At 46.8% G+C, this 11,439-nt stretch overlaps 1 protein-coding gene across 1 annotated transcript in view; it reads left to right on the plus strand.

Annotated features, from left to right (window-relative positions):
- Window positions 1–11,439, plus strand: part of PLPP2 (phospholipid phosphatase 2) — a 39,587-nt gene that overhangs the window by 25,517 nt on the left and 2,631 nt on the right. The window contains 1 exon segment of the mRNA XM_007460457.1: window positions 9,501–9,754. Coding sequence (XP_007460519.1) covers window positions 9,501–9,754 — 254 coding nt within the window.

Below are 11,439 nucleotides of genomic sequence, written 5' to 3' on the forward strand. Positions count from 1 at the left end.
TACACTACCAAACGTAAAATAGATAGCTAGTGGGAAGCAGCCGCATAGCACAGGGAGATCAGCTGGGTGCTTTGTGACCGCCTGGAGGGGTGGGATAGGGAGGGTGGGAGGGAGGGAGACGCAAGAGGGAAGTGATATGGGAACATATGTATATGTATAACTGATTCACTTTGTTATAAAGCAGAAACTAACACACCATTGTAAAGCAATTATACTCCAATAAAGATGTAAAATAACGGCCAGAGGGCGGTAGCCTTTCTACGTTCCCCACGCTGGTACTAGGGGAACAGACCTTCCGGCCAGTGGTGTTCCTCGGTTATAAGTTAGAGTGCAGTGTGCCCGGATAAACCCACAAATGCTGATGTCTCCTTACTTTTGTTTGTTTTTAAAATTTAATTTATATTTTTTATTGGAGTAATATTCCATTGTGTACATGGACCACTTCTTGGTGCGTTCCTCTGTTGATGGACATTTTCGTTGCTTCCAAGTGTTCGCTATGGTAAATATTGCTGGAGTGCAGGATTGCCAGCCTGTGCCTTTTTGATTCTTTTTCTCAGGTGATAGGCCCAGCAGTGGGTATGACTGATTGACTAGTAGCTCAATGTTTCCCTTTTGAAAGCACCTCCATTGTGTTTTCATTAGTGGCTCTTACCACGTCCCCCTTAGAACCAAGGGTACGCATTTCTCACAATCCCTTCAGCATGTATTGTTTGCATCATTTTTGCTAATGGCCATTCTGACTGCTGTGAGCCGATAGGTTTTTGTAATTTGGGTTTGCCTGTCTTTAAAAATTCCTAAAATTCATAATTTTTCCATGCCTTTTTCTTTTCTGTTAAAAAAAAGAAAGAAAAAAGTGTGAGTACAATATACTACTTGAAATTGAATTCTTGGAAGGTTGCCCTCTTTTGAATATTTTGTTCGATTTTCGACCCCAGGATTCTTTTTTTTCGGCAGGTGTCATTTACAGGCCTGCAATGAGTGTGAATATTTAGTGACCATTATTAGCCCTGGGTTTAAAGCTGCTGTTGTGGGAAATGGCCACAAGGCGGCAGCATTTCTCCATTCCCAATTCTGGTTACTAGGGCAGCACAGCCTTTCTGGAAGTCGTGTTCCCAGGTTGTAAATTAGAATGGAATGTGCCAGGAAAAACCCCCAAAAGTTTATGTCTCATTACTTCTTCTTGGTTGTTTTAATTTTTGTAATCGGGGTAATGATTAGAATATTGTTTGTCCTAGGCGTACGCAATCTGGTTCCTTTGTACATTTTATGTCTATTCATGTACAGGTCCACTTCCCATGTAAAATATTACAGAGTGTTCCGGGGACCTCCCTTGCTATATGGCCAGTCTTTTTGTTATATGTATTTAATGTGTATTTGTTTACGTATGGTAACCCTAATCTTAAATTATCCATTCCCACCACCTTTCCTTTTAGATAAGCAGAGTTTGTTTTCTAAGTCTGTGAGTGTCTTTCTCTGTGGAAATATGTTCATTTGTGTCAGTTGTTACATAACGCCTATAAGTGATATCCTAGGATATATGTCTTTTGCTTTCCGACTTACCTCATGTTCCGTGATTATCTCTAGGCTCATCTATGGTGCCTCAAAGAGCAGTGTTTCACTGTTTTCCATGGCTAATATTCCATTGTGTACATGGACCACTTCTATATCCATTCATCTGTTGATGGACATTTTGGTTGCTTCCGTGTCTTGGCTCTTGTGAAAACTCCTGCAGTGCAGATGTTGCAGCCTGTGCCTTTTCGACTCTGGTCTTCTCAGGTGAGAGGCTCAGCGGTGGGCCTGCTCGATGGAATGGTGGCTCAGATTTTACTTTTAAACGCAGCTCCTTTCTGTTCTCATTATTGGCTCTTATCACTTTACATCTCACCAGCAGCTAGAGGGTACACAATTCTCTAAAACCCCTTCAGCATTTATTGTTTGTAGACTTTTTGCTGATGGTCAGTCGACTGGTGTGAGTTGAAACCATTTTGTAGATTAGATTTGCATGAGTCTAATAATTCCTGATGTTGACCTTTTATCCATTTTCCTTTATTTAAAAAAAGAGTGAGTAAAACTTAACTCTTCATTCTATCTTCTTGAAAAAGTTGCCTGTTTTGAATTTTTTTGGCCATTCCCTAGCTCAGGATATTTTTTGAGGGCAGGTGTCATTTACAGCCCTCAGTCTTTGTGAATGTTAAGTGACCATTACCTGTGGGCTTAAAGCCGCTCTTGCGGGAAATGGCCACAAGTGGGCAGCATTTCTACGTTTCGAACTCTGGGTTTTTGAGCGACAGAGGCTTCTTGGAAATTGTATTAGTAGGCTGCAAATTAGAGTAGAATGTGCCAGGGCAAACCCCCAAGAGCTTATATCTCCTTACTTCTTGTTTTTGTTTTTGTTTTTTTTTGCGGTACGCGGGCCTCTCACCGTTGTGGCCTCTCCCTTTGCGGAGCACAGGCTCTGGACGCGCAGGCTCAGCGGCCATGGCTCACGGGCCCAGCCGCTCCGCGGCACGTGGGATCTTCCCGGACCGGGGCACGAACCCGTGTCCCCTGCATCGGCAGGAGGACTCTCTACCACTGTGCCACCAGGGAAGCCCTTCTTGTTTGTTTTTTAAATTTAATTTTTGTTTATTATCAGAGTAAATTAGATAAAAATGTTCTTGTTCTAGGTGTACAGAATCCGGTTTATTATGTCTATGTATCTATCTATTCATCTTTGGATCGTTTTCCATGTAGGTTATTACAGAGTGTTGAGTAGACCTCTCTTGGTATTCCATAGGTATTTTGTGATTATATATTTCATATGTATTAGTACATGTCTTTTAACCCCCATATCGTAATTCATCCATTCCTTACACCTTTCCATTTGGTTAAACATAATTTTGTTTTGTTAATCCGTTCGTGTCCTTCTCTTGGAAATAATTTCTTGGGTATCAAGTTTTAGGTAACACCTAGAAGTGGTGGCGTAGGATATCTGTCTTTCGGTTTCTTTCTTATGTCAAGTTGGGTGATGACCTTTAGGTCCTTCTATGGTGGTGCCAACGGCACTGTTGCATGCTTTTCCATGGCTAATATTCCACTGTGTACATGGACGACTTCCTCTTGGTGCATTTTTCTGTTGATGGACATTTTGGTTTCTTCCAGGTCTTGACTATGGTACATGTTGCTGCAGTGCAGGATTGCCAACCTGTGTCTTTTTGATTCTGCTCTGCTCGGGTGGTAGGCCCATTAAAGGGACTACAAGATCACATAGTACCTCAATTTTGACGTTTAAACGCACATCCATTCTGTTCTGACTACTGGCTGTTACCAGTTTACATCCTCCCAGCAGCTACAGGGTACACAGTTCTCTGAATCCCCCTCAGCATTTATTCTTTGTAGACTTTTTTGCTGGTGATCATTTTGACGGCTGTGAGGTGAACGTTTCTGTAGACTGGATTTGCATGGCTTTATTAATTCCCGATGTTGAGCATTTTTCCATGCCTCTTTTTTTTTTTTAAACAAACAAAAAAGAAAGACAAAGTGTGCGTGAAATATGCCTGTTGAAATTGTCTTCTTGACATGTTGACGTCTTTTGAATTTTCTGGTCGGTTTGTGACGCCAGTATTTTTTTTGACGGCAGGTGTCATTTACAGGCCTGCAATTATTTTGAATATTACGTGACCATTAACGCTGGGTTTAAAGCTGCTGTTGTGGGAAACGGCCGCAAGGCGGCAGCATTTCTCCGTTCCCAAATCTGGTTTGCTAGGGCAGCAGACCGTTTCTGGAAGTCGTGTTCCTAGGTTGTAAGTTAGAATGGAATGTGGCAGGAAAAAGCCCCTTAAGTTTATGTCTCATTACTTCTTGTTCGTTTTTTTGACTTTAATTTTTATTTTTTAACACAGCAAATTTGATTACACTGTTCTGTTTGTTCTAGGAGTGCGAGATGTGGTTCTTTTACACATATACATATATGTATTGTTCTTCGGATCCTTTTCCCATGTGGGTTATGACTCAATGTTGAGTAGTCTTCTCCTGGTATTCCGTAGGTCTTCGTTGATTATACACTTCACCTGTGTTTGTATATCTCTGTTAAGCCCAATGTCGTAGTGTATCCAATCCTCACACCTTTCCATTTGGTGAACCATAAGTTTCTTTAATGAATCTGTGATTGCCTTTCTCTGTGGAAATATCTTCACTGGTATCAATTTTTAGGCAACACCTATAAGTGATACCATAGGATATGTGACTTTCGCTTTCTGACTTACTACAAGTTGCATGATTACCTCTAGACTCATCTGCAGTGCTGCAAATGGCATTGTGTCATTTTTCTCCTTGGCTAATATTCCATCTGTACATGTAGCAGTTCTTCTTTGTCCTCTCATCTGTTGATGGACGTTTTGGTTGCTTCCATATCTTGGCTATTGTAATTCTGTGCAATGCAGATTTGCCTGCCTGTGTCTTTGTTTCTGTCTTTGTAGATTATAGGTCCAGGAGTGGGCCTGCTGGATCATATAGTAGCTCAATGTTTACCTTTTTAAGACACCTCCGTTGTGTTTTCATTAGTGGCTCTTACCACGTCCCACTTAGCACCAAGGGTACCCAATTCTCCACAACCCCTTTATCATTCATTGTTTGCACAATTTTTGCCGATGGCCATTCTGACTGCTGTGAGCTGATAGGGTTTTCTAATTTGGATTTGCATGTGTTACATATTTGTTTGATGGAACGGTATCTGTGCTAATTTGAAAGTCTTGTCAGCCCACCTCACCTTTCCCCTTAAGCAGGCATAAGTGTGTTTTCTAAATGTGTGACTCTGTTCTGTTTTGTAACTCAGTTCATGTGTAGCGATTTTTCAAAACCCCCTCTAAGTGATATCTTATGATAAGTTTCTTTTTCTGTGTGACTTACTTCACTGAGAATCATCGTACATAAATCCACTCATTATGCTGCTACTGGCCTTATGACGTTGATTTCATGGCTGAGTGAGATTCCATTGTACATAAGTACTACAACCTGTTTATCGAGTGAGATTCCATTGTACATAAGTACTACAACCTGTTTATCCATTTTTCTCTTTCCTGGGATATTTAAGGTGTGCCCGAGTCGAGGTTCTTGTAAACAGATCAGCCCGAAATTATGGGGTGCCTGTGTCTTGTCGATTTTTGGTTTTCCGAATATATACGCCCGTAAGCGGAAGTGCCCTGTGCTCTGTAGCTCTGTTTTTCAGATGTTTTAGGAAACACCATACACTTCTCCAGAGTGGCCGTTGGCAGTTTACATCCCCCCCATCAGCATAACAAGGCTCCCTGTTCTCCATGGCCTGTCCTGCCTTTCTGGTTTTTACACTTTTTTCAGATGGCCCTTTTGACCAGGGGGAAGTGAGACTTCACTGTAGCGTGGATTTCCATTGCAAGCTTGCTCGGTTGGCCAAAAAGGGCGTATGCGTTTTTTCCTGAATATATTCAGGAAAAAACGCATACGCCCTTTTTGGCCAAGGGCATCCTTGTCGGCGTTCTGCCTATTTTCATAGGCTTTAAATGCAATTCCAAACCACCTCCTGAAATCGGTTTCCTGCAATTCTGCCTCACTTTCAAGTCCTCTTCGCAGCCTTCCTTCAATATGTTTTTGGACGAAAGCTGTCATTTATAACTCTGCAGGTTTGTGAATTCCAGTGCCCCTGAGCTCCTTTTCTCCCCTCGCTTTCTTGTGAGCTGGCCGCAGTACGGCAGGATTGCTTCAGACCCTAGTCTGGTTCAGGCACGGCATGCTGAGGCTTTGGTTAATTCTTCTTGCTGGTGGGCAATTAGAGGTAAATGTGCCCGTGCAAACACCTACAGCTAGTCTCTCATTAGTTCCCCATCTTCCCCTTCATCCTCCGGACCAATTGCAAACTGTATGAAACAGGAGGTTAAGGGCACTGACTCTGCAAGTGGGGAGATTGTTAGTAAAGCGGCTGGAATGGCAAACCCGAGCTGAAAAATGTGGTGCGGTTTAGAAATCTTTCCCGGTCACACGGTGTACCATCCTCTGGGTGTCCCACGCATGTTTTAGCTGTACGAAGGGTGGCCTGCATCTGGAGATTTGGGACGCATGGAATCCGGACCAGGCAGTATTACTCTAAAGGGGCTGCATTTGCTGACTCATGCTCACCAAGCCTCTGCCCCACAAGTGTCCAACCTTGGTTCCCATCCAGCTGTGTGTTTAGGTATGGTCAATCCATGTTGCATCGCAGCCCCTGAACGAATCCTCTTAAGAATTTCTCTCCCACTCAGTGTCTTTTTTCTTTTTGTAATTTATTTTTATAATGGGGTGTAGCTGATTTTCAGTGCTGTGTTTCTTGCTGCCTTACACCCACCTGATTCAGTTACAGAGAGACATCGATAAATTCTTTTTCAGATTCTTACCAGTTGTATATAATCTTTTCCGGTGACTTGAGTGTGCTGAGTCCAGTCCTTTGAGCTTTAGAGTAAGCCTCGTTGATTGCCCATTTGGTCTATGGAAAGGTATCTGTGTTCATTTCAAACTCCTGGTTTATGCCTCACCTCAACCGAACTTTCCACTTTAGCAGTCATAAGTGTGTTTTCTAAGTGTGTGATTCTGTGTCTCTTTTGACATTTAGTTCATGTGTAGCAATTTTCAAATTCCACATATAACTGATATCTTATGATAAGTCTCTTGTTTTCTGTCTGACTTATGTCACTGAGAATGATTGTACCTAAGTACACCCGAGTTGTTGCAACTGGCCTTATTTCATTGATTTCATGGCTGAGGAACATTCCATTGTACATAAGTATCGCATCTTCTTTGTCCATGTTTTCCTTCCAAGGAGATTTCTGTTGTATCCAAGTCGAAGCTCTTGTAAACAGACCAGCACTAAACGTCGTGGTGCCTGTGTCCTATTGAGTTTTGGTTTTCCCAAGATAGATTCCCATGAGTGGAAGTGCCGTATGCTCTGTAGCTTTGTTTCTTAGATTTTCTGGGAAACAAACTACACTTCTCCAGAGTGCCGTTGGCAATTTACCTTCCCACAATCAATGTAAAAATGCTCCCTTTTCTCCACGCTCTCTCCTGCATTTCTGGTTTTTACACTTTGTGAGGATGGCCCTTCGGACTGATGCGAAGTGATACCTCTTTGTAGTGTTGATTTGCACCGTGCGCCTGTTTGGTTTGCCAGAAAGGGAATTGGCCTTTTTCCTGAATATATTGAGAAAAAAACGCATACGCCCTTTTTGGCCAAGGGCATCGTTTGAAGAAATTCTGCTCCTTTCCATGTGCTTTCAAGGCGAGACCAATCTACCTCTTGAAATCCCATTCCTGCAATTCTGCTTTGCTTTCAAGTCCTCTTCCGTGACTTACCTCAAGGAATTTTTCCACGTTAGGTATCATTTACAATCCTGCACGATTGTGAGTTGCAGTGCCCCTGAGCTCCACTTTTCAACTTGTTTCTTTGGGCACTGGCGTGGGTACCATGCAGTACGACTTCAAAGGGTCTGCATTTGCTCTCCGAACCTCACCAATCCTATCAGCCCCAAGTATCCAGCCTTATGTCTCACGCAGCTGTGGGTCTAGATGTGGTCAATCCAGGTTGCATCACAGCCCCTGAACGAATTTTGTGATATTTTCTTTCTGTGTCGTTTTTTTTTGTTTTTTAAAAATTTATTTTTATAATGGGGTCAAGGTGATTTTCCATTCTGTCTTTCTGGCTGCTGCACATCCACTTGTTTCACTTACGGAGAGACATTCATATATTCTTTTAAGATTCTTACCAGTCGTGTATATTCTTTTCTGGTGACTAGAGTGTGCTGAGTGCAGTTCTTGAGGTATAGAGTAGGTCTTGTCGACCTGTTTGGTCTTTGGAAGGGTGTCTCTGCTAATTTCAACCCTCTGGTTTATGCCTCACCCCACCCCGCCTTTCTCCTTTAGCAGCCTTAATGTGTTTTCTAAATGTGTGAGCCTGTTTCTGTTTTGTAATTTAGTTCATGTGTGACCATTTTTAGATTCCACCTATAAATGATATCTTATGCTAAGTGTCTTTTTGTGTCTGACTTTTGTCACTTAGAAATGATCGTATCTCAGTCCACCCGAGTTGCTGCAACTGGCCTTATTTCATTGATTTCACGGCTGAGTACTATTCCATTGTACGTAAGTACCATATCTTCTTTATCCATCTTTTCCTTCCAAGGACGTTTATATTGTTTCCAAGTCGAGGATCCTGCAAAAGTGCTGCACTAATAGTTGAAGTTCCTGTGTCCTATGGATTTATGGTTATCCCGAGATATACACCCAGGAGGGGAGTGCCGTATGCTCTGTAACTCTATTGACTTTTCATTAAGTAAGTAAGTAATTTTGCCCATGTTGGGTCTTCGTTATTTCGTGTGGGGTTTCTCTAGTTGCAGGAAGTTGGGGCTACTCTTCGTTGAAGTGCACGGGCTTCTCACTGTGGTGGCTTCTCTTCTTGTGGAACACGGGCTCTAGGCGTCAGGCTTCAGTAGTTGTGACACACGGGCTCCGTAGTTGTGGCTCACGGGCTCTAGAGCACAGGCTCAGTAGTTGTGGCTCACAGGCTTAGGTGCTCCGCGGCGTGTGTTATCTTTCCAGACCAGGGCTTGACTCCGTGTCCTCTGCCGTGGCAGTTGGATTCTTAACGTCTGCGCCACCAGGAAGTCCCTGTATCTCTGTTTTCTAGAATTTTTAGGAAACATCGTACCCTCCTCCAGCGTGGCTGTTAGCGATCGACGCTCCCACCGTCCGCGCCGCAGGGGCCCCTTTTCCCCACGTCCTCCCCTCCGTTTCTGGGTTTACGCTTGGTGACGTTGGCCACTCTGACCGGGGCAAAGCGCTACATCTCTGTAGTGTTGATTTGCTTTTCCCGCATGTTTGGTTGGCCACGAAGGTCGTATGGGTTTCAACCCGTACACCCTTTCTGGCCAACTGAATCGTAGGCAGTATTGAGCAGCTTTCACTTGCTTTAACGGCGAGTCCAATCTACCTCTTGCAATCCGGTTCCTGCACTTCTGCCTCGTTTTCAAGTTCTTTTCGGTTACTTACCCCAAGACATTTTTCTACAGTAGTCGTCATTTACAACCCTGCAGGCGTGGTGGATTGCAGTGCCCCTGAGCAGCTGTCTTCAACTTCTTTCTGAAACTGGCCACAGAGTGGCAGGATTGCTCCAAGCCCCATTCTGGTTACAGGGGCAGCCTAAGCCTTTGGGAAATTTCTCTTCCTGATTGGAAATTAGAGTGGCATGTGCTGTCCAAACACGTAGAGCTTGTCTGTCATTCCTTCCCCCCCCCTTCCCTTTCATCCTCGCGAGAAATTCCAAGCCTCGCACTGACCGGCTGTTGAGTGTGCTGACTGCCCCAGGTGGGGAGACTCTAAGAGCAGGGAACCCTCCCCCAGGACATGTGGAGATCAGGTGACTCTTCCAAATTCTTCCCGCCCATATGGCCCCCCATCCTCTGGGGTTCTGTCCGGACACCCCGTGGTTTCCAGTGGTGCGGGTCTCTGGTGTCGCCCTGCAGGGAGCAGCCCTGCTACCCGCGCCTGCAGCGCCGCCTGCTGGTCTCTCCGTCCTCCCGCCGGGCACAGTCTTCCACCTTCCCCGCTGCCTCGGATGCTCTGTCTCCACACTGTCCTGTGATCAGCCCGTCGTCCCCACCGCCGTCACCCCCAGCTCCACACCCCTCCTCCAGCCTCAGGGATGACCCAGGACCCTTCGTGGGCTCCCCCGCCTGCCCACCCTTGGTCTGTGTCCTCAGTCCACGTGTGAAGACAGGTGAGGATCCCCTCCAGAGGCTCCCAAACACTTCACCCCTACCTCCTCCCCGGGGTCGGCCCACGTCCTGTCGGGATGTTCCAGCCTCAGCAAGCCCCCAAGTACATGCCAAGGGCAGGCATCAGGCCTGCTGCGTGCACTGCTCTCCATCCTGCTGTATACACAGGCATGGCCCTTCCTCAGGGTGCAGGAAAGGCAGCCTTACCTCGGGACATGGGGCGAGGGGCTGCCCACAGGGTGGACGTCAGCTCTCGGCTCACCAGACAAGGGCAGCCGGGTTCTCGCTCCTTGGACCCCTTCTCAAGCAGCCTGACCATGACCCGGCTTTGTTCCCACCCCTGTTGTCCCTCCATTGGCCTCGCTCTTGTGAGCAGAACAGGACAGTGTGGCCTGTGGTCACAGGCTGAGACACACAGACACTGGCTGACCCGCGTGCACCCAGCTGACCAGGTGGAACGGGCACTGCACCAGGGCCCGTGCGGTGTGGGTTCACCTGCCCACAGAGAGGCCGGGCCTCTGCTCCTGGCTCCAGAGGTCACCTTGAGTCTGACGGGAGTGTCCGTGCTCCCTGGGCCTCACTCCAGGCTGGTCTGTGCTGACGGCGTGATACTCGGTGGGGCTTCCCGATTCCCCCCGGGGGCTGGAGACCAAGGCCAGGCACATGGTGGTCCCCACATTGACGTGACAGACCCCAATAAACCCTGCACTTCAGGACGCAGGTGGGATTCCCTGGGCTGCCACAGCTGAGGAAGCTGGACCTTGCTCATCCCCTCTGTCCTCGCTGATTTTAACTTGCATCCTTCACCATAATAAACCCTGGGTATAACAGATTCAGGGAATTCTGGGAGCCTTCAAGAAAAAAGAAGCCGGGGAGGGGGTCTCTGGGTCCCCAACTCTGCGGATGGCTCAGAAGTCGGTGGGGAGGATCTTGGACATGAAGGACCAGAAACGGGTAAAAGGAGCCCCATCCCCTTGGAAAAAGCCCCCCCCCCCCCCCCCCCCAAGGCCCCTTCATCCCATCACTAGCCTCACTCCTCCTCCCTTTGTCTTTAAAATTAAACCACTCTCTCCAGGAGGGCGAGAAGCTGATCTGTAAACTTAGTTCCCGCTTCTCCATTCTTTGGCCACTGAATAGAGCCTGTGCTGTACTGGTCTCGGCTTTGGTTCTGTTATTTGCCTACTTGAACCCATGTGGAAAAAGGAACCCTTCCCCACTGGGGCAGAGCGCCTCGCCAGGCTGGGGCCCGAGCAGGGTCCACATGACTTCACTTGGTAACAGTCTGTAAGGGGACGGTGGTCTCTTCCCGCGGGTGGGGGAGGGAACAGCTACAGCCACAGCACCGGCTCCATGGACGGCACGGCGGCTCGTGGGCCTGGACCGTGCGCTCTCGTCCCCCCACGCCTGACACCCCCTGACAGTCGTGACGCGGTGACACTGGCTGCTGGGCGTCCAGTCAGGAGGGACCAGAGGCAGCACCTGGTGCCAGGTGAGACGTGCCCTTTCACGGGCAGGGGACATAGGAGATATTAGGACTTTGTGTCTAGAAAACAAACCAAGCGGCTAGAAGGTGATCTGAGCTGTGGACTTGAAACCCACGTGCAACGTGAGGGCTCCCACTGGACACTGGCTCGGGAGCTTCCGCGCAGGCGAGACCACACCCGTGCTTCCCGCCCGACCCCTCCAG

This window comes from Lipotes vexillifer, unplaced genomic scaffold, assembly GCF_000442215.2.
Source record: "Lipotes vexillifer unplaced genomic scaffold, Lipotes_vexillifer_v1.1 scaffold225, whole genome shotgun sequence".
NCBI classification, from domain to species: domain Eukaryota; kingdom Metazoa; phylum Chordata; class Mammalia; order Artiodactyla; family Lipotidae; genus Lipotes; species Lipotes vexillifer.